Source organism: Lates calcarifer, unplaced genomic scaffold, assembly GCF_001640805.2.
Source record: "Lates calcarifer isolate ASB-BC8 unplaced genomic scaffold, TLL_Latcal_v3 _unitig_5489_quiver_634, whole genome shotgun sequence".
Taxonomy (NCBI): Eukaryota; Metazoa; Chordata; class Actinopteri; family Centropomidae; genus Lates; species Lates calcarifer.
In genome coordinates, this window is record NW_026117558.1 from 104,573 (window position 1) to 126,176 (window position 21,604).

The window sequence follows — 21,604 nt, forward strand, 5'->3', positions numbered from 1 at the left end:
CAAATTAGAAAATGACCCATGTAACAAGTATCCCAACAAGTTCAGGACAGGAGCTATCCTCTAAAGAACAAATAAAAAAACCCAACAGTTTCCATATACCCTCTTGTCTATTTAGAAGAAAAGGCTAGGGGAAATTAGCACTATAAAAAAAATTAAAAATAGCATATTGTATAGCTGCCAAAGGCGACATCAAAATCACATTTTGCACAATTAGATACTTCATGTCAAGTCCTCGGCATATATCTTCTTACCAGCAATGATAGCAAAAGGGCCGCTGAAGTCTGCTCTCTTGTTCTGCCTCCTCCTCTACCAGCGGCCACAGCTTCGCTCTTGCATCCCTCACCTGCTGAGTTAAGTCCTCCGATATCTTCACGTTCTTCTGCTTGAGGACCTGGGAGGTTTTAGCGTCCGCCCAGACTTGGTCACGGTGTTCCCGTTGTGAAAAGCGAACTATAATGCGGCGTGGTGGATGCTGATCTTCCTTCTTCGGTCGTGGTCCCAGTCTGTGGGCGATATCCACCGTTTTTTAAGAGAGTTGGCGGGACCCGGTGAGACCCGAGAAAAGATGTCAATCACCGTCATTTTCACGTTTTCGCCTTCGGACTCGGGGATCCCGGAGATCTTTAAGTTCCAGCGCCTGGAGTACGCATCCATGTCGTTCACTCTGTCCATCAGCTTCTTATTTTCAGCAGTCAGGGTTGTAATCTGGAGCTCCAGGGGATCCACTCTGGACGCCAACTCTCCTACATTCTTTTCTGCTACGTGAACTGAGGAAAACAGTGTCTGAAAACTCTTGAAATTATTCTCAATGGACTTCTCTATGGATTCCAGCTTCTCCCTGAAACCGAGCTGGGACTCAATGAGCTTGTTAATTGCCGCCAGCAGGACAGCGTTGGAGGGCTCCGGCTCAGAGCGGGATGATTTTTTTCTGCGGGCTCGCGCTTGGAGAGTCATCAATATCCGCAAGTTGTTGTTTGGCATATGAATGGCACCGTTTTAAACTCTCCGATATCATGTCCATTGTCATTTCCATACCCTCTCCTGTAGTCGACATATCAGCAAAACCAGTTGCTTGGTAGTTTGGCAGTTTCCGGATGGATGGAATGTCAGACTAGCAAGCAAAGAATGCTAACTTCGTTAGCTAGTTACGGTGGGAGTCAACAGAAAAAGTGACGAAAAACAACGCAAAAATGGGTCAAAGTTTCAACTGCGTTTCCCCCAAGCGATACTCAAACGTGATAAGAACTATTTACGTTATTTCCGTTAAGGCGAGCAAATTCAAGCTTCAACAGCTTCAACAGCACAAAACAAAACGTCTTACAGTGGCGCCATCTTGCGCGCGACCCCTTGTCGATTATCTATCAAAGCTGCTTATTGTTCCGAGACTGGAAACATCAACAATAAAGAACAAATATTGACGTCAGAGGTGACACTGTAAAAAAAAAAAAAAAAAAAAAAAATCAATATTATAACACACAAACGTCAGTGAACAGAAACAAACTTTATTTGATCCAAAAATAGAAACATTTTCAGCAGAAATATATATTACACTTTAAAAATATTCACCATGACTCCACAGTAATACACTGTACTACAGAGTACTACAGAGTACTGCAGTGTCTGTGAAGTGAGTGTGTGTAAAAATAACAATACAAATACCTGTGACCTGTTAGGGGGCCATGCCCCCTAATAGGTCACATGACATCATCCACACTGTAAAAAAAAAGGTAAAATATTAAATATTCCAGAGAATTCACATTTTAAACAGCTTACACTGTAAAAAAAAAAAACTAAAAAAACTAAAAAACAAACATCAAATACACTGCAAAAAAAAGATAAAACCTGCTACATTAAACCACCTGACTGATGAGGTCACCATGGTAACGTGGTGGTTAGCAGGCATGCTAGCAGCTCATGTTTATTTGGCCTTTAGTCAGCTGACAGGAAGTGATGTCACACCTCACACGTCCAGGCCCTGTCGTGTCAGGAAGTCTTCAAGTGCGCTCAGTCTCTCCACCAGCATCACGTCCAGGTCTGCCTCATCATCACCGCTGCCATGGCAATGTCGCCGAGCTGCTGCCCGCTTCCTGGGAACCATGGCAACAGGAAGCCCCGCCCCTGCAACAAGATGAAAAAAAAAAATCAGTTCTTTAAAACTACAACACTACTCCCACCACTGACAAAGTTTCCAGCATACCTTGCGGCCTCTTCCTCTTCCTGGGCTGAGTGAAGTCAGGGAACAGCAGCAGCCTGCGCCTCCTCTGCTGGCCAATCAGAAGCAACGCCCCATCCTTCTCTCGTGGCTCCTCAAAGATCGTCTCCAGACTCCTGCAGGATGACCGCAAGGCATGCTGGGAGATGTAGTTTGGGATTTACACGGTTTCTGTCTGCGCTCTTACTGTGGGATTTGTAGTTCTTACCTGTTAGTAGTGGGGGATTTGTAGTTCTTGTTGGTGTAAATCTCCTCCAGACTGAAATCCTTCTTTTTTAACCTGAGAAATTGAACATATGATGTTTTCATTCTATTCTGATTTTCTATTTTAATAATAATGACTTTTTTATGTTTTATTTCATCGCCTTTATCCCTTGTGTCTTGACCTTTTGACCCTTGGCAGTCCCATCGGTGTGAGCGATGTTTCCCGTGGTGACGCCCGGCGGATTCGAATCTGTGACACTCGTTTACCGCGCTGAGCAGAAAAACATCAAAAACAAAGGAGAGAAAAAATAATAGAGTTCAAAAATTCTGTATTATTCAGACAAACATTTAAAGAAATGTCTGACAACAAATAAAGATAAAACAAACAGGTAAAAAAGTAAAAACTAACATTGAAAGTATTTTAAAAATGCATTAAAAATTTTACAATTTAAAAATGAAAAAATAAGAAGCTCCACCTCTCCCTTTGTGCTGAGAAACTCAGAGCTGTCTGCTGATTGGCTGGTAGGGAATGGAGCAGACAGTCCATTGGCCGAACATGGGGGGAGGGGCAGGGACCGTCGTCGGGGTAGGTTGAGGCTCCGAGCGCTGCGATTGGCTCGCTGCTTGTGCTGTCGCCGGGAGGAAAAAGTTGGGCTGCAACACAGTAAATATTTCATCACTTCCTGTTTTTACAACAGAGGACATTTAAAAAAAAAAACAACTTCAGATTCACAATTAAACTTAAGCATCTCTTCAAATTACCTTGGTGCAGGTGTTCGCACATAACTGCAAAAACAGAAATATGACTAATTTAATTAATGTACAAAAAAATTACATTAAACCAACTTTATTAAACCTTCTGCTTAATCATACCAAATTTATAATTTATTAAGAAGCAAATTTCAAAAATAAATGTTCCTCGTGAATAATAACGAGGGTTAATTTGAGACCAACCAGTGGTCGCTGCTCAGACTGGGCGGGGCCGTCCAGTCCTTCAGGAGCCTCAGAGGACTCACACATGCTCCGCCCCTCGATGACTCAGACAGTGTCTCCATGGCAACTGCCGACAGCCGTAGCATGGGCGCGGGGCTAAATGAAGATGAGGAGGAGGAGGAGTGGAGCCACAGATGGAAAACACTGTGATTGGAGGATAGGGAGAGGGGAGGGGTGAAGTTAGAGAAACGCCATTCGCTGGATGAGACACTAAGAGCCTCTGATTGGCTGCAGCTCTGAACTCCCTGAGCTGACTGGAGAAGGTGCAAGCCATCATGGGAAGAAGCACCGGAGACGCTGGGAGGATAAAAAGAAGAAAACTTTATTCAATTTATGATTTAAATAAAAATCTATTTCACAATTAAAATATAAATGAACCTCATTTACTGTGATAATTAATATTATTATACATTTAATCATTATTATTAATCCTCCTCTCTCTCTCTCTCTCTCTCTCTCTCTCTCTCTCTCTCTCTACCCCCTTCTCTCCTTCGCTTTATTGTCATGACGTTTGACATAAAACATGTTGCCAAAGCATAAAATGACATATGAACATTAGAACATCAGTAAACACAACGATAAGTATATACAATAAGATAATAATAAAGAATGAGATAAGAAATAACGAAACAAACAAAACAAAACAACAAAAAAAAACAAGAAAACAAAATAAAATTACCCATATACATGTGTATGTATATACATAAAGACATATAGAATCCCTACATTAAACTGTGTCTCTGTGTGACGTGCTGTGACAGACTCTCCTCTTCTATCACAGAGCTTTCTTCTCCTAGAAGGATTCAATCTGTTCATCTTTTGGGATGGAAGCAAAGTTTGGGATTTTTTGTCTAAATGTGGTGAATTCATTTTCTCTCATTTCTTTATATTTTGGGCAACTTGTGAGAAAATGAATTTCTGTTTCAGTTTCACCTGTTTTACAATGTGAACAAATTCTGTTTGATCTTTGGAACCATTGTCTTTTTTGGTGTCTGGTTTCAATTGTGAGTTTATGGTCACTAAGTCTGTATTTAGTTATTGTTTGTCTTTTTATAGGATGTTTTATTTGGCTTAAATATTGGGCTAATTGGAATTCTCTGTCTAGTAAATTATAGCATTCTAATTTATTAATTGATTGGATTTCTGTTTTCCACTGTTTGGAATATCGGAGTTTATTATCTTTATCTATTTTTACTTTCTAGTTTTACTTGTGAATTTGGAGTTCTTCTCATAGTGTCACCTTTATATAGAAATGTTATTTTCTCATTTGTTCCATTCCAGGTAATGTGATCTGGGTTCATACAGCTTCATTGTTCTAAGAATGATCTGTGATGATATGAATCTGTGTCTGATTCTATCAGATGGTTCCCTAAATGTGATTGTTCTTTTTTTAATTTTAATTAAGAGGGGGAACTGGCCCAGCTCTGCTCTGTAGCCGTGGTTAGGACAGTTTCTGTGGACTCTCAGTATGTTTCTACAGAACTCAAGATGAACCTTTTCAACTGGGTTTGAGTCCCATTGCTCCTGTTTGATCAGTGAGCCCCAAACTTCACTTCCATATAGAAGAATTGGCTCAATAACACTTTGGAAAATTCTCTCTCTCTCTGTCTCTGTCTCTCTCTCTTTCTCCCTCCCTCCCTCACCTGTGGAGCAGCAGGGGGCCTCTGTATCCATTCTGCCTGACGACGACACTGACGGCCTTCTCTGATTGGCTGGTTCCTCCCTCCTCTCTTCTCCTGTGTTTCCTCTGGTTGAAGTTGTGCAGAGTGAGCGGCGCCTCCTTTTCCTCTGCTCCTCCTCCTCCTCCTCTGAAGGAGACAGCCATCTGTCCAATAAACCTCCCTCCCTCCTCTTCTTCTTCATCTTCTCTGTTTTCTGCAACAATAAGAAACTCTTCTCCTTTGTTCTTCCTCCTCCTCTTCCTCCCTTTCACCTCCTCCTCCTCCTCACCCCTGCTCCTCCCCGTTTTCTGGTCTGATTGGCTGTAACAGTAGGGAGGAGGAGGTGCGGACGAGTCCTCACTGTCTGATGAAGATGATGAAGAGGAGTAAGCAACAGGTGGGATGTGGGCGGGGCTACAGGAGGAGGAGGAGGAGGAGGAGAAGGCAGCTGAAGCTAAAGAAGAAACAACACAGGAAGTAGAAAAGTTTGATCAGTGTTTTGGATCAATTATAACAAATAAATTTACATCTACTGTGATCAATAATAATAACTAATCCAGACTAACTAATATGAATGTTATGAGGATAAAATAATCCTGTTGATCTGTTGGATGAAATCTTTTCTCTCGTAAGTTTAGAAAAAAAGACAAAGATTGTTTACGATAAACTGTTTGATGTTTTATTGACTCACTTAATCAACAAAGAAATAACTTATCAGTCAATTATCTGATCAATATGAAATCAATCGTCAATCTGTTGTACAGTACTGTGCACAGGTTTCAGGCAGTAAAGGTAAAGTGAGGATGCGCCCCCCACCCACCCCCCCAGTGTCGCTCCTCCTGTCTGGTGGAGGTAACAGACACAACTCACCAGGAGAACAGGCTGCTCCTCCTTCTCCTCTCTGTCCACTCCCCATTTTCTTCCTCCTCTTCCTCCTGCTCCTCCTCTCCAGAGATGTCAGACGATGACCGAGAGAAGCCAGAGCTCCTCGAAGGAGGCGCCGCACCTCCAACCGGTGAGCTGAGAGGAGGCGAGGCAGGAGGGAGGAGCAGGGGCAACAGGGGGGGGGAGGAGGAGGAGGAGGAGGCGCAGAAAAAGGAACTGAGGCAAGAGGAGTTACAGAGGGAGGAGGAACAGGAGGAGGTTGAGGAATGAGTGATGGAGGGAGGTGAGCTGAGGAGGAGGAGAGAGGAGAAGTATGAGGAGGAGTAAAACAGGCTGGAGGAGGAAGAGATGAAGAGACACAAGATGCATGAGGAGGTGGAGAAGGAGAAATGAGACAACAGGAGTGATAATAGGGGAGAGGAGGAGGAGCAGGAGACGAGGAAGGAGGTGAAGGACGGAGGCATGGAGGGACAGGAGAAGAGGTGGAGAGAGAGAGAGGAGAACCAGAGGGAGGAGCAAGATGGGTGGCGGCAGGAGGAGCAGAGGAGGAAGAAGATGAGGGAGGAAGAGGAGGAGAAAGAAGAAAATGAGGTAGAGGAGGAGGTGGATGGATGGAGGGAACAGAGGAGAGAGGAGAAGAGAAAGGAAAGGAGGGGACGGACCTGGGATGAGGAGGGCAGAGAGGAGGAAGAGGAGGAGGGGACAACAAGGAAGGAGGCGAAGGATGGAGGGATGGAGAGACAAAGGGAGAGGTGTAAGGAGGAGAAACAGTGGGAAGGGTGGAGGTAAGAGGAGTAGAAGGAGAAGAAGATGAGGGAGGAGGAGGAGTAGAAGGAGCTACAGGAGGAGGAGGCGGTGAAATAAATGGAGCAGAGGAGCTAGATGGAGGAGACAAATATGACGGAGGAGAAGAAGAAGGGAGTGGCATGTGACGAGGAAGAGGAGGAGGAATTAATGGAGGAAAGGAGGAAGTGGAGACAGAGGGAGGAGGAGGTGAAGAAGAGGAGGAGCTCCAATGAGGCGGAGGAGGAGAGGAAACTCCTGCAGGAGGAGAAACAACAGTTAGTACTCTCTCTCTTTACCTCTACATGTAAACATAAGATCTCTCGCCCAAATATAAAAACAATATCTAAATATTTGAATTCTAAACTGATGAAACCTGTTTGTGTCTCCATGACGTCATCACCCTCATCGGCCAATGGGAGAACATGAGGCGAGAGCGGGCGAGAGAACATGGTGGTGACTGAGAGAGAGAGAGGCTATAAATTAAGAAATAAAATTTTATATACCGTCTGTATTAATGGTGTGTATATATATTTATATGTAAATACCATGGAACCAGGAAATAACAGAAGTTAAATAATAATACATTAATATTACAATCAAAATTAGATAAATAATTTATTATAATTTATTTTCCAAACTTCTTGTGTTCTCAGGAAACTTCTTAACTTCCTGAGTCAAATCATTTCCAATCACATCAACGACAACAAAATAATAAAAACATTTCTTCAGCTAAATGACGTCAGTATATTCAAAATAAAAGAATCTTAGGAGAAGTTGCAACTCTCACTACCTCTCGCGAGATTTCACTAACTCCGGCTGGAAAAATCCTAGGAATTTTCGTGTAAATCAGCGTATTTCAGTTCATTAGTCAGGTGATTAACTCGTGATTTTGACGGTTTTCTGTCGTCACAGTGGGCTTCTGTGTGACGTAACACGAAGGGAAACTTAGAGAAAGCGGGAATGTTGCGGGTCGATTTGAGGATAAAACGGGATTTGGGGGAAATAAAAGGAAAGTGATCGAGCTAGCTGCGGCTAGCTGCTGTTAGCAGGTCTTACTGGGGGTGAAACCTTTAAACCAGGACAAACCAGGACATTTTAACGGTTCATTTTACCTTTTTCAAGCCCAGTGGGTCCTTAGTCTCCGTTAAATCCTCTTGTCTCTCATTTTAGGTGGTTTACCGGCAGGAAAATACCGAATCTGGCCGGTATTTCCAGAGGAATCGGTGCCCGTTATCGCATCAAACCGGCGTCAAGCTAACGGAAGTCACATGAACTTCCAGTGGGAGTGTCAAAGCAAAAGCTCCTAAGCGGCAGGAATGAAACATTTCAAATTAAAACACAATAGAAATAAAGCTACATAGCTTCCGTAGAAATGGGTTTTTCAAAGTAAAAGCACAAAACTCAAATGAGGAAAGAAAAGTGACAAAGACTATTTCTGTCTGTTTTTTTGTCGGTCAATCAATCAATTAATCAATTGATCAATCAGAGTATTTATCAGTTTAATTCAGAGGTGCTTTATCAGCGTGAAAGAAAAAAATAATGTCAAAGCATCAATATACAGAGACCATGATTTATATCTGTGACTGGTCTGACTGGTGTTTGGAAAGTCGATCAATCAATCAATGAATCTCTCCTTCCTCAGGTGAAGCACTGACATGTGATCAGAGTGTTGATACAGCAAGGCATCGTCCAATCAGAGAGCAGCTCTTATCTGTACCTGACCTCTGATCAGTTTGGACTTTGGTTGAAGCTCAGTCACTGAACAGACTCGTCTCAGGATCTTTGATTTTCTTACTCGAGATGATTTTCCTGCGTCTTCTTCTCGCTGTTCTTGTGTCCCTCCTTGCACCCTTCGCTCCGGCCAACGGCGGCCATGTCCTGGTGTTTCCGGGTGAGTACAGCCATTGGTTGAACATGCGGAGCATCGTGGAGGAGCTGGTGAAGAGGAACCACTCCGTCACCATCTTAGTTTCCGACGCGTCGCCGTCTGTCAACTACAACGACAGCAGAGACGCCGCCAAGTTCAACTTCCTGGTTTTCAAGGTGACGTCAGGTGTTAACTGATGAAGGTTAATGAGTTTATCTCTGATATAACCTGATATAACCTCCAACAACAACAGATCAATAACGACTCCGTGTCACCAGCTCTCTGTAGATGGTCTCATGAGGAAGAAGCTCTGACCTCTACCTAATCAATATTTAAGGATCTAGACCTGATGAAGCCTTTTCAGATGAGAAACGTCATCAAGAATCTAAAACAAGTTGTTTCCTTCAGCTCTGAAGTCGACTCTGACCTGAACGACTGAGAACTTTCTGCTCTGTTTGTTTCAGGTTCCGTTCAGCAGGTCTGAGTTTCACGGACTCACTGAGGAGTTTATTCACTTCTCCATGTATGAGTCTCACGAGTCATCTCTGCTGCAGAAGTTCTTCAGGACCTGGGATTGGCTGCGGCGCTCCGCTGACTTTGGGATCAAACAGTGTGACGCCATGTTGAAGAACAAGCAGCTGATGGTGACACTGCGCGCCACTGCGTTTGACGCTGTCCTGCTCGACCCGATGGTGATGTGTGGCGATCTGGTGGCCGACGCGCTGCGCCTGCCGCTTGTCGTCTCTCTGCGCTTCTCGTTCGGTGGCGTCCTGGAGCGACACTGTGGCCACGCACCCGCGCCACCGTCATTCGTCCCCGCTGCTCCGCTGCCCTACAGCGACCGCATGACATTTGTGGAGAGGCTGATTAACGTGGTGACGTACGTCTCGGCGTCAGTGATGTCAGAGCTGTTCTGGAGGCTGACGCTGGATAAATACTACAGTGAGGTCAAAGGTCAGCAGGAGGGGGGTGTTGATTTGTGAATTAGTTGTGAATGAAAAAAAGAAAAACTTTTATTTTGATGTTCATTGGACCCTACTGACCTGTCCTTCAAATTAAAAGCCTCACTGTTCTGTTTCCTGTGTGGACAGGAAGTCCCAGCAGCGTTTGTGAGACTCTGGGAAATGCAGACATCTGGCTCATCAGAACTTTCTGGGACATTGAGACGCCCCGACCGACCCCGCCCAACTTCAGGTACGTGGGTGGTCTGCACTGCAAACCGGCCAATCAGCTGCCAGATGACATGGAGGCGTTTGTGCAGAGTTCAGGCGACGCAGGTGTCGTGGTGGTTTCCTTCGGCTCCATGGTAACCAACCTGATGCCAGAACGAGCTGATGTCATCGCTGCCGCCTTCGGACGAATCCCGCAGAAGGTCAGAGGCTCCACCCACTCAGAAAAACATGCGTTCAGGGACATCAGGAAATCTCAGTGTTCCACAGCTCTGATTGTCACCAGGTGTACGTTCGTTTTTAACGTAGAGTCTGATGAAGGCATGTGTTCTCGCCTGGTTGTACTTCCTGTTGAAAGAACTTCCTGTTTGTGGTCAGGTAATCTGGAGGTACCGCGGAGAAACTCCTAAGACGTTGGCGACAAACACGAAGCTTTACGATTGGATTCCTCAGAACGACCTGCTGGGTAAAAACTCACCTGTCTTTTAATAAAAGCCAGAGTGAAACACTGTTCCACCGATAGATCAGCTCAATTAGTATCTATGGATATTGATCTGTTGATGTTTACTGTAAAATATTTCAGAGTCAACAGACGTCTTCAGAAGTATTTGTTCATCTTCACATGAGATCCTTTCACAATAAAAGCCCTGTTTCCTTTCTGTGAGGTCACCTGAAGACCAGAGCGTTTGTGACTCACGGCGGCACGAACGGTTTGTACGAGGCCGTGTATCACGGTGTGCCGCTGGTCGGAGTTCCGCTGTTCGCCGATCAGCCTGATAACCTCGCCCGTCTGAGCCGCCGCGGCGCCGCCATCATCCCTGGACTTCAACCGTCTGACGGCAGACGAGCTGACAGAGGCGCTGCACGCCGTCATCAACGAGCCCAGGTGAGGGCGATGTCACAGGAAACTGAACTTTCAGTTTAAAATTTACCATTTTGTTTATCTGAATTAAAATTCTCCTGTTTCAGATGTTTTCTTTTATGAACACAATTTGTCTTTCCTTTTACAATAAAAGCCCCACACTTCCTGTTGAACCAACTTCTCGTACACTCAAACTTGGAATTGTTTGTAGTTTCTGTCTTTCACAATAAAAGCATTCTAACACGCAGCAGTTAGACACTAGTGTGACCTCTTGTTTTTTCCCATGATGCTCAGTTACAGGTCCAGCATTCAGCGTCTCTCTGCGCTGCACCGCGACCAGCCAGCGGCGCCGCTGAGCACCGCCGTCTTCTGGGTGGAGTTTGTGATGCGACACGGCGGAGCGCAACACCTGCGGCTGGCGTCACATGACCTAAACTGGTTCCAGTACCACAGCGTGGACTCTTCCGCCGCCCTGCTGGTCGTCATAACGACCGCCGCTGCCCTCTGCTGGGCGGGCGTCCGCCGTCTCCTGCGACGCTGCAGCCAAGGAGGAAGAGAAAAGAACGACTGAAGACTTTTAGTCAACAGAGTTAGAATGTCGCGTTTTAACGAAGGATTTTCTCTAATTTATCGAGTCAGCATTAAATCTGTTCTAAAGATTCAACAGAAACTATTTTTACAGTTTTATTCAGATAAGAGTTGTTAAAGTTGCTTTCATATGCACTGCAGTAATCAGATTACTTTCAAACTGTCACTGATAAAAATGTCAGGACAGGGGACGAGGTGAGCTCTGACATCAGCTTCAGCTGATTAAAATAAATCTGACTCACATTAGATTTTCTTTCGACTTTTTATTTTCTTTGTTTCCATCAGAAATAATAAAGTCTGAATTCTAAAACGTGTCGTGATGTTTTTAGACTCTTTATTAATGTTGTTTGAAGTGTCGTCCCCCCCGCACACAAACCTCTAATCTACACAGCTGTTTTATTCTTGGAAACTTTATTTGTACATAAATCCAAACATTAAAGAAAAAAAACAACAAATCAGATGAAAATCTGAACCGAAAAAACAGTCGATTTCAGGCTTTTGTACAAAAACGAGCACAGGTGCCGTTTCCTCTGTTCACAAACAGGAAACAAAGTTTTCTGTTAGACCGAACACAGATCAGTTCAACCTGCCACTGATCAATAAACAACGTCTGTGATCAGGGGAGGTTTGGTCATCACAGTAACAACCAATCAGAGAGAAGGAAAAACAAACAGGAAGTAGATTTATGTGGCGACTCCTCAGAGGGCCCCGACCCTCATGTTGAAACCTCCGCACTAAAACACTGAAAAACATCGAACACAGATGTTTCATTTAAATCACATGTTTAATGTGAGCAGCAGAAACAAACGGAGCCATGTGACCGGCGTGTGCCTGGAAGGAAATGATGTCACAGGATCATCAAAATAAGAGTTTTGACCAAAAATCACCAGATGTTTGGTTTTTTATTTTATTCACATAAAAGTTGATGATGTCATCACGGAGCTCATTTCGTATTCATAATTTTCAAGAAAAAACAGGAACCCATCAAAATAAAAGCCCCGCAGGCTGACAGGCTGTGACATCATCAGATCACCTGCGATACCGCCCCCTCTCTTTGTCCCTCTCTCTCTCTCTGTCTCTGTCCCTCGCTCGCTCTCTCTCTCTCTCGCGGCGGGGTCCGCCTCGTTCCCGCTCACGCTGCCGCTCGCGCTCACGGCGGCTGCTCACCACGGCCTGCGTCCGCCGCAGGAAGTCGTCCACACGCATGTCGTAGTCGTGCTGCATGATGGGAAAAAAAAAGACACGAGAGATGACATCAGACCGTCAATAGACCATCAACAGACCGTCAAGTCAATAAAATCTACCTGCAGTAGAAACAGCAGAGTGACAGTAGAAACAGCAGAGTGACAATAGAAGCAGTAGAAACAGTACAGACAGTAGAAACAGCAGTGACAGTAGAACTGACCGGGCTGGACGTGAAGGCACGGTGTTGCGGCGCTCTCTGCTTGTCTCTGAAGCGAGGGGGCGGAGCCTCATGTGGTGGAAGGGCCGGGTGGTGGTGGTGGTGGTAAGCCTGGTGGGGGGGTGGAGGGGGGTGGCTGTGGTGGTAATAGGGGGGGTGATGGGGGGGTGGCTGCTCCACACCGGGGTACGCCGCCTGATGACAAGTACATGACATCATTAGAGTCTGTCATCAATAAGCTGATTGATCAGGAAACAGGATCAATAACAGAGACGTACCAGAGTCTGCCAGGGAGCAGGAGGACCGACGCTGTGGTGGTAGTCCCTCATGTAGTCGTTATAGGACTGAGGCAGGAAACACAGGTAAACACAGATGAACACACCTGATGCTAACTGGCTAACACTGATTACAGGACTGAAACAGGCTCTGCTGGATAAACCAAAGCTAAGCTAACATGCTAACATGTCTGGGACTCACCCCGTTGAGAAACACGTCTCGTCTGACGCTGGAGAAACGTCTGAAAACAGAAAACACTGTTAAGACCACTTCGTCAATAAAGTTATTTAATGTTAAAACCACTTTGTTAATAAAGTTATTTTCTGTCGTTTTAACTTTTAACTTTAAATTTCTTCGGATTCATCTTCGAATCACTGATTTCTCTGAATCATGTTTTACTGATGAACGCTGCCGTAGCTCCACCCACTCTGGGTGACCTGTGTCAGGTGGGCGATGAGGTGTCTCACCTGTCCACTGGCTGGTTGCGGAGGTCCTGGATAAACCCTGAAAATAAAATAAATTCTACTGTTACATTTTAGTTGCTCTGAGCAGCAGACGACGAGTCTGAAGGAAAATGAGCAGAATCCAGTCGACACAAAAAATTACAACAAAAAACTCATCAGAAGAAAATAAAAGCTGAAAAACGAGACGTTAAAACCTTCAAACAAAAATGATTAAATTTTCCTCCTAACACAAACTGAGCTGATGAGTTTATACAAACGTTAAGAACAGACTGAGCTTTTATTTTGAAATAAACTGAAGACTGAACGACCTGCTCGCTGGTTGAAGTCAGGTGGACCGTCGGCTCGCGGCCGCTTCCTGCCGTGGAGATCGTACTCTTCAGGTCGACGCCTACGTAAACAAGTCGACAAGTAAGATACACACATGCACACAAATACATACATACATACATACATACACACACACACACACACACACACACACACTAATACACTGTAAAAAAAAAAAAAAAAAAACCTCACTCAGCTCAAACACAACCAGGAAAAAAGTTTTAAATCTCCAACAATAAAAAGAGTTCTGAGCCAGGGACGTCTACAGTACAGGTGAGGAGGTGTCTACAGGTGAAGGAGTCTACAGGTGAGGGACGTCTACAGGTGAAGGACGTCTACAGGTGAAGGGACGTCTACAGGTGAAGGACGTCTACAGGTGAAGGAGTCTACAGGTGAAGGAGTCTACAGGTGAGGAGTTGTCTACAGGTGAAGGAGTCTACAGGTGAAGGAGGTGTCTACAGGTGAAGGAGTCTACAGGTGAGGAGGTGTCTACAGGTGAAGGAGTCTACAGGTGAAGGACGTCTACAGGTGAAGGAGTCTACAGGTGAGGACGTCTACAGGTGAAGGAGTCTACAGGTGAAGGAGGTCTACAGGTGAAGGAGTCTACAGGTGAGGGACGTCTACAGGTGAAGGAGTCTACAGGTGAGGAGTGTCTACAGGTGAAGGAGTCTACAGGTGAGGAGTTGTCTACAGGTGAAGGAGTCTACAGGTGAAGGAGGTGTCTACAGGTGAAGGAGTCTACAGGTGAGGAGGTGTCTACAGGTGAAGGAGTCTACAGGTGAAGGAGGTGTCTACAGGTGAAGGAGGAGTCTACAGGTGAAGGAGTCTACAGGTGAAGGAGTCTACAGGTGAAGGGAGGAGTCTACAGGTGAAGGAGTCTACAGGTGAAGGAGGAGTCTACAGGTGAAGGAGGTGTCTACAGGTGAGAAGCAAAGTTTAAATTTAACATGAATTTTAACATCTGTTTTCATCTAAACCAGATTAATCTGTTACCGACTTCAATTAGTCCCGTTCGAGTCCTTCTGTTATCTACTAGTGTTAATGTTTCCAAACAAAGTATTTAAAAAATCTGAACACAGTCTCTGAAGGTCAGGGGTCAGAGGTCAGGGGACCAGAGGTCATATTCAGATCTAACTAACCACCGTCTGTTTGATGGACAGAAACACTTTGACAGATTGAGCTTCATTCACACAACAATAAAAAACAAAGAAGAAAAAGGCTGTGAAGTAAACAACATACCGCTTCTGTTGTTTATGTGGGAGGGGCTGATTGTTTGTCAACAACACTTTCATTATAAAAAACAGTTTTTCTCCTCATCAGTCCATCTTAAAGGCTTTTTTAAAAACCCTCTTATTTTGAAAGGGTGGAGGGGGGGTGATGATGATGATGATGATGGTGGTGCAGTCCTGTCAATCAAATCACAAAGCCCCGCCCACTTTCATCCCAGCCCCGCCCCCTCCAGCAACAGTCCTCAAACAGAAACGACAAAATTTTCTCTCGTCTTTCTGTCGCTCCGTCCGTTCTGGATTCTCTCTCTCTTTTATTTTCCTCCTCCTCCTCCTCCTCCTCCTGCTGCTGCTGCTGCTCTTCTCCTCACACACACCTTTATATTCAGTTCGTCAGAGCGACACACACACACCAACAAATATCAAGTTTGTCGTTAACAAACATCAGTCCTGATTCAGTGTGTGTGTGTGTGTGTGCAGGGGGAGGAGGGGAGGGGAAGGGGGGGTAATATAACTGTCCTTTCATGGGGGGGGGGGGGGGGGTCAGTCCAAAAGGATTTTATTTTTTAAGTCCATTTTTTCCTTTAACTTTACCTTATCTGAACCAGTGAAGAGGCCCCGCCCCCTCTGACATCATATCACACCCTCATTGGATACAGTCCAGAGGCCCCGCCCCCTCTGACATCACATCACACCCTCTCATTGGAACAGTCCAGAGGCCCCGCCCCCTCTGTAATTACATCACACCCTCTCATTGGATACAGTCCAGAGGCCCTGCCTCTGGCTCCACCCCTCACCCCCCCTTCCCAGACCAGAATCAGTCCACTGGCAGCTCAGTCCCTCACTCTCTCTCTTTCTCTCTCTGTTAGTCCTACCTCGCTCAACCCTCCCCCACCCCCCACCCCCCTCAGTCAGTCTGGCCAATGACGCTCGTCCTTTCTGCTTTTATTGTGAAAGGGCCAGCCACAGTCCAGCTAACGGCCAAATATTTAGACTTTAAACTTCCAAAGATACTCCTGCAAAGAAAAAGAGCTTCAACATTCAGCAACAACAGAATTTAGAGAATTTAACTTCAGCTAAGATTTAAATTAAATAGAAAGAACAAAATAAATTTAACTGAAATTATGTATTAAAAAGACAAAATAAGAAGTGAATCAAATTAAGATGTTGCTCAATTGAAACTAAAATTAAAAACAAGGCTTTAAAATAAACCGTTGAGTCCTGAACCGTTAACGAGCATCAACGCCGACGTTTTAACTTCCTGCCTGACTGAACAGCGACGCAGAGCAAGGTGTCGCTCCGCTGGAAACTCCAAACTGGAAAAACCATAACAACCACCACTGAACCAGCAACGCTATCATGGGATAGCTAGCCCCCGGCTAACGGCGGTGGCCGTCTCCGTCGTCCGGCGGCGGGTGGTGCTGTAGTCGCAGCAGGAGAAGAAGAACAGGAAGCGGGAGGAGGAGCTTGGTGATTGGCTAACCTTCCCGGTTCACGCTGCGGCGGTCGGCCTCTGGGCCGCGGCTCCGATGGCGTCCGACGCTTGTGACGAACGCGGCGAGCCACCTGGTGGACGTCCACGCTCTCATCCAAGGGGAACAGGGTGCAAAGCTGAGCACCAACGTCTGGCTGGATTTCCTGAAAGAGACAAGACGAGTTCACACCAAAACAAACTCCGAGATCGAACACAGGAGAGGAAACTGAGAGCTCACCTGTCCATCACGTCCGATCTTCACAGGCTTGTGTTCGTTCCAGGGGTTGGACAGGTGAGCCGTCTTCGTGAAGGGAAGCTCCCTCCTGAGGAAACAACAGCTACAGATCAGAGACACGCTCACCTCAGCTAACACAGTTCAACTTCTCTGAGTCTCTCCTGTTTTCCAGATTCTGCAGATCTGAGTCCAAAAACTATTCAGTCATTCTACTGCTTCACTGTGACGAGGGACAGAAGAGGAAATGCCTGCAGTATAAGTTAAAGAAAAGTAAAGTTTAACATCACTGAGTGCTAACGTTAGCCAACTAACTTAGCTAACATTAGCACCTGCTGGTAAAAGCAGGTCCCCGTGATATCAGCTCTGGGTTTTACAGGGTGTTTCTTGCTATGAGCCACATCTTCATGTTTCAGTTGTCAGTTGTTTTCTGTGCTGCTCAGAAACAGTGAAAATAGTTAGACAGCTTTATTCACCTTAGCTAGGCGAGGATAGTTAGCATAATGTTGGTTTCTAGCTACTAAAAAGTGCCAAGTTAAGGCAAATGTAGCTGGTCGTAGCTAACTATGTTTGCCCCGCTAGTGAGAAGTGAGAACAGACAGGACTTATATCAGGGAGACCTGCTTTTACCAGCAGGTGCTAATGTTTGCTAGGTTAGCTGGCTAACGTTAGCACTCAGTGATGTTAAACTTTATTTTTCTTTAACTTAAGCTGCAGTTGCTTCCTCTTCCTCATCACATGTGAAGCAAGAGATTGACTCGAGATTGATTTGCAGCATCTGGAAACAGGATTTTAGTCAGTAGTGGCACACCCCCCCACCCCCCCGGTGGTGTGGTGGTGTTTACCTGCAGAGCCAGTCGATCTTAAAGACTCCACCCAGCATCTTGGCATTCATGCCAGCAGGAAGAACCCAGTGGATGGGAGATCCTCCGTGATGAGACTCTGACGCCAGACGAGCGAAACCTGCAGACGGAGGACAAACTTTAAGACACAAGGAGAAAAAAATCTTTTGATCAATAATTGATCGATCGTTTCTGAACCTTGGAATTTGCCGCTCTCTCTGACGGAGAAGACGAGGACGACGCTCCGAGCCGATCTGAAAGCTGCGTTCAGCTTCTTCTCATTGACAGGTAGCGTCGACCACACACCCTGAAACATCACACCTCATCAGACATTCAAAAAAAACCACCTTCATCTCAGGTGTTTGAGTCAGAGTGTGGTGCTGACAGAGCAGCGGCAGGTGGAGCTCTGAGGTGTAAACAACAACAACAGATAACTCCATGTGAACCAACCTTGGCTTTAGCCAGAGAAACATTCTCATGGTTGTTGCTCTTGATGAGGAAGAAGCGAGCGTCTCGCAGGATGTACCGCAGCTTACTGGTAGGATCTGGCATTCAGACAGGAAGTAATCTGATTACTTTACAAGAACCTCAGTACTCATCGTCTCAGTTGATTTAAGGTGAATAAAGATGACCGCCTTACTCTCCATCCCTTTACGAACGGCTCGGACCGACGACGACAACTTTTCCTGCTTCTTCTCTGAACCTTTCAAAATAAAAGTAAAACAGGAAATGGTTTTAATGTGACTTATTCTGACAGGAACACAGGAAACAGTTTGAACTGTCGTTCAGTGTCGTTTTGTTGTTGTCATGGTTACCGGAGGCCTCGGAGCCGGAGCCCGAGCGAGCCGTCTCGCCGTCATCAGAGAAGCTGACGGAGGAGGCAGAGCGCGAGTCGCCGGCCTCGCTCCGAGTGTCATAGTCGTTCCCTTCGCCACCGCCGCGGCGCTCATACTCCTCATCCTCCTCATCCTCCTCCTCCTCGTCCTTCTCTCCTTCCTCCTCCTCCTCCTCCTCGTCCTCCTCCTCCATGCCCTCCTCCTCGTCCTCCTCGTCCTCCTCCTGATCCTCCTCTTCCTCCTCCTCTACATGGGAGGCAGCAGGGGAGGAGCTTCCCGACCCCTGCTCCGACCCGTACTCAGCCGCCTCTTCCTCTGATTGGTTGTCCTCCTCGTGGGGGGAGGGGCTTGCCCGCCGTTCATCACGCCGCAGCTTCTGAGGACAAACAGGAAATGACTGTGATTGGCTGTGTGCTGTGTGTGCTGTGTGTACTGTGTGTACTGTGTGTAGTAGTAGTAGTACAGGTACCTGGCTCAGACCGTCCAGGACTCTCTGGGAGTCTCGCCGCCGTGTGTCCTCTCCTCCACGGCTCCTGGTCGCCTCTCGGGCCCCTCGCCGCCCCTTTCGCTCCTCGTAGTATTCATGGCGGTACCCACCGGCGGCATGTCGGCCGCGGGGGCTCGACGCCGTCCTCTTAGAGGAGGAGGAAAGAGGCGGGCCCTGGGCTCTCTTATTGGCTGAGGACGACCTGGAGGGGGCGTGGCCTGATGAAGGGCGGAGCCTCTTCAGATCATGGCTGTCAGAGCGCTCGCACTTCCTCTTTGTTCCTGTCAGACACAGAGCAGGGGTCAGAGGTCACAGAGGACTACTCTCAGGTACTGGAGTAACTAGAGTACTGATGGGAGTATCTGTAGTAGTGGTAGTAATCGGCATCAGCCTTTTTTTTTTTTTTTAATCCAACAACCGATAAGAAATCGATTTAAAACTCTGATGCAGCCGTGCCTCTCTGTCTGCAGTCACTACGCTGTCTCCAGCATTGTCCCGCCCACAGCACCATCTGATTGGTTACACACAGAGCAACGGCAACAGCCAATCAGCAGTGAAAGCTGTGCATGCACAGTGCTCACACACATGGCGGAGAGGAGAAAAAGTTTTGCCGGGTGGAGAAGCTTCGAGCTAAGAGATGCTGCTGAGCCTGAGAGCTCCCTGCACTTTCTGTTAGAATTTTAAAACAAAGATGTTTATTGTCTAAGATAAAAAAACCTTTAACATGTTGCAAATCTGAAAAGCTCTTTAATAAACATATGCTTAAAAACATTTAAACAAAGTTAAGTGTTGGAGTTTGTATTATTCAAAATTTTGACACCAATATTTTCACTTTTACTGCAAATTAATATCAGCTCCAAATATCGGTATCGGCCCTGAAAAAACCATATCAGTCTATCTCTAGTAGTAATAGAGGTAGTAGAAGCAGTTTGAAGTTGAACGCCTCCTGAAGTCGGAGCAACACCACTAACCCTGACATCAGAATCCAAGATGGCTGCTCCTCACATCAACAGCAGTGAACTCTCTGCTAATGTTCCTGTTTATAGCAGCTCAGTCTCATTAGTTTACATGAAGTCAGTCAGACACAGAGAACTGTTCAGGTTTTATCTGTGGACATGTTGCTACGCTGTTTGTAGAGCGTTGTTAGCAACTGTTGCTAACAACAGCTAATCTGAGATACGATCTGAATCAGTTCACCTTCATGGTTTAATGTTCCAGGTTTAAAGTGTTAGTATTAAACTCGAACGTGAACAGCTGAGCTGTTCTTCAGGAGCAGATCTGTGAGCGTCAACTCAAATACATGAAACACAGCATTGGATGTGTTACAGTATCAGCAGTATTAGTAGTATCAGTAGTATTAGTAGCAGTAGTAGTATCAGCAGTAGTGGTGTAATAATAGTAGTAGTATCAGCAGTAGTAGCAGCAGTATTAGTAGTATCAGTAGCAGTAGTTGTAGTATCAGCAGCAGTATCAGCAGTATTAGTAGTATCAGTATCAGTAGCAGTAGCAGTAGTAGTAGCAGTAGTAGTACCCTTCTTGTCGGTCAGCTCTCTCTCGGTCTCGGGGTTGTACAGCTCGTCGTCCTGGTCTGGAGCTTCAGTCAACAGATCCTCCAACACGTTCAGTTCTCCATCTGAAACCATGACATCATCAACTGTAAAAACTTTATTTAAACTGAACCAGTGACACTAACAGCCAATCAGAGAAGACTTGGCATATACTGATGTTTTTAGTTCTTAATAAAAAACATAATCAGAGATTATTGATCATTTATCACCTGTTCAATCAGTAATTTTCTTTATAAAGCAGCTGGACAGACAGAGATGTTACAGCAGCTGGAAACAGTCAATATTAAAATAAATTATTGATTATTGGAGCAGCTGCTGATCAGCTGATTGATGATTATTAGAGGAGTTCATCTGCCACTGATTCTGTCCTGATCATTATTATTTCATCTATTATTACTATTGATAAACTAACTGATAAATGACCTCTGATTTTACCTAATCAATTGGCAAACAGATCAACAGACTGTGCTGAGTCTGATCTGAGAACCTGAACATTTCAAACATAAAACTATTAACTGAAGATAAAAGTGACGCATCATCATTTTAACCGAGGATGATCAATAAAACCGAATTCTCTGCTTCCTATTCCTATGTTAAGATGTGTTCATCAGCCAATCACAGCCCGGATTAATCAGACCACATCACGGATCGATAACAGTCGGCGTCTGGTCAGAGGTGATGAAACGTGTTTGTAAAAACCGAGTGAAGCCACAGAATCATCGGATTACTAAGCGGAGTCTGGTTCACAGAGCGGGGAGGGTTAGCATGCAGCAGCCATGATGACTGAGGCAGAGGACCCGTCAGCTGATCACTAACTAACCTGTTAACTAGTCTCCCGTCACTAACTGACGTCATCAGCCACAAGTCATTCATGGACTTATCGATTATTGATCCGCAGGTGAACGGACCCGAGAATCAACAGAACAAAGATAGCGCAAATGCTAACGCTAACGCTAACAGCATAACTGCGGCTAACAAAGCGACCTGCTCGCGCCCCACCTTTGTCTTCGCGTCGGTCGGCCGCCATCACCGCCGCTGTGACGTGCACCTGCCTCGCGCTCAGGTGACTTCAGGTGAACCGGGTTTTAGTTTAAATTTAAAGACGAAACAGGAAGAAAACCGAGTCGGAGCAGCAGAAGGAGCAAATGGCGGACACGGTGTGTTGTTGAAGCTGCTTCTTCTTCTTCTGCTCAAAAACAGCTTCTGGATGAAACAGCGCCACCTGCCGGAATCTTCCGGGTTT

General features: G+C 45.6%; 3 protein-coding genes and 1 long non-coding RNA gene across 13 annotated transcripts; 2 read left to right on the forward strand and 2 right to left on the reverse strand.

Annotated features, from left to right (window-relative positions):
• Positions 1-1,482: 1,482 nt before the first annotated feature.
• On the reverse strand, positions 1,483-8,039 carry wu:fi75a02 (SH3 and multiple ankyrin repeat domains protein 1). 4 transcript variants are annotated; one of them, XM_018663124.2, is made up of 12 exons: positions 7,854-8,039; positions 7,115-7,198; positions 5,941-6,996; positions 5,053-5,524; positions 3,371-3,706; positions 3,179-3,202; positions 2,893-3,070; positions 2,599-2,687; positions 2,421-2,492; positions 2,198-2,328; positions 1,960-2,118; positions 1,483-1,713 (listed from the first exon to the last, which is right to left on the reverse strand). In XM_018663124.2, the coding sequence occupies exons 2-11, from the start codon at positions 7,188-7,190 to the stop codon at positions 1,961-1,963; spliced, it is 2,592 nt and encodes an 863-aa protein (XP_018518640.2). In that variant the 5' UTR covers positions 7,191-7,198; positions 7,854-8,039; the 3' UTR covers positions 1,483-1,713; position 1,960. The 4 variants fall into 4 exon arrangements, with proteins under 4 accessions (XP_018518640.2, XP_050924899.1, XP_050924900.1 ...); XM_051068942.1 differs by having other exon boundaries at positions 1,483-2,118; positions 7,854-8,036; XM_051068943.1 differs by having other exon boundaries at positions 1,483-2,118; positions 7,115-7,214; positions 7,854-8,036.
• A 186-nt stretch (positions 8,040-8,225) lies between these two features.
• On the forward strand, positions 8,226-11,542 carry LOC108874615 (UDP-glucuronosyltransferase 2A2-like). Its single transcript, XM_018663127.2, is given in 7 exon segments — positions 8,226-8,784; positions 9,073-9,562; positions 9,700-9,980; positions 10,156-10,243; positions 10,443-10,594; positions 10,596-10,663; positions 10,934-11,542. Coding segments are annotated over 7 exon segments (1,599 nt in total). The 5' UTR covers positions 8,226-8,541; the 3' UTR covers positions 11,211-11,542.
• Positions 11,543-11,544: 2 nt separating this feature from the next.
• ythdc1 (YTH N6-methyladenosine RNA binding protein C1) lies at positions 11,545-21,569 on the reverse strand. Of its 2 annotated transcripts, none has more exons than XM_018663126.2 (16): positions 21,361-21,569; positions 20,325-20,426; positions 18,776-19,074; positions 18,286-18,679; positions 18,111-18,173; positions 17,921-18,015; positions 17,669-17,777; positions 17,474-17,591; positions 16,635-16,719; positions 16,406-16,560; positions 13,678-13,757; positions 13,373-13,409; positions 13,107-13,146; positions 12,908-12,973; positions 12,633-12,824; positions 11,545-12,445 (listed from the first exon to the last, which is right to left on the reverse strand). In XM_018663126.2, exons 1-16 carry the CDS (start codon positions 21,386-21,388, stop codon positions 12,257-12,259), a joined length of 2,052 nt encoding a protein of 683 aa, XP_018518642.1. In that variant the 5' UTR covers positions 21,389-21,569; the 3' UTR covers positions 11,545-12,256. The 2 variants fall into 2 exon arrangements, with proteins under 2 accessions (XP_018518642.1, XP_018518641.1); XM_018663125.2 differs by having other exon boundaries at positions 18,286-18,682; positions 21,361-21,568.
• Positions 13,753-14,929, forward strand: LOC127140944 (uncharacterized). 6 transcript variants are annotated; one of them, XR_007811463.1, is made up of 5 exons: positions 13,753-14,020; positions 14,056-14,216; positions 14,282-14,322; positions 14,356-14,528; positions 14,565-14,929. It is a non-coding gene; the product is annotated as an uncharacterized LOC127140944 (long non-coding RNA). The 6 variants fall into 6 exon arrangements; XR_007811462.1 differs by having other exon boundaries at positions 14,356-14,512; XR_007811466.1 differs by having other exon boundaries at positions 14,356-14,483; positions 14,555-14,929.
• Positions 21,570-21,604: the final 35 nt, after the last annotated feature.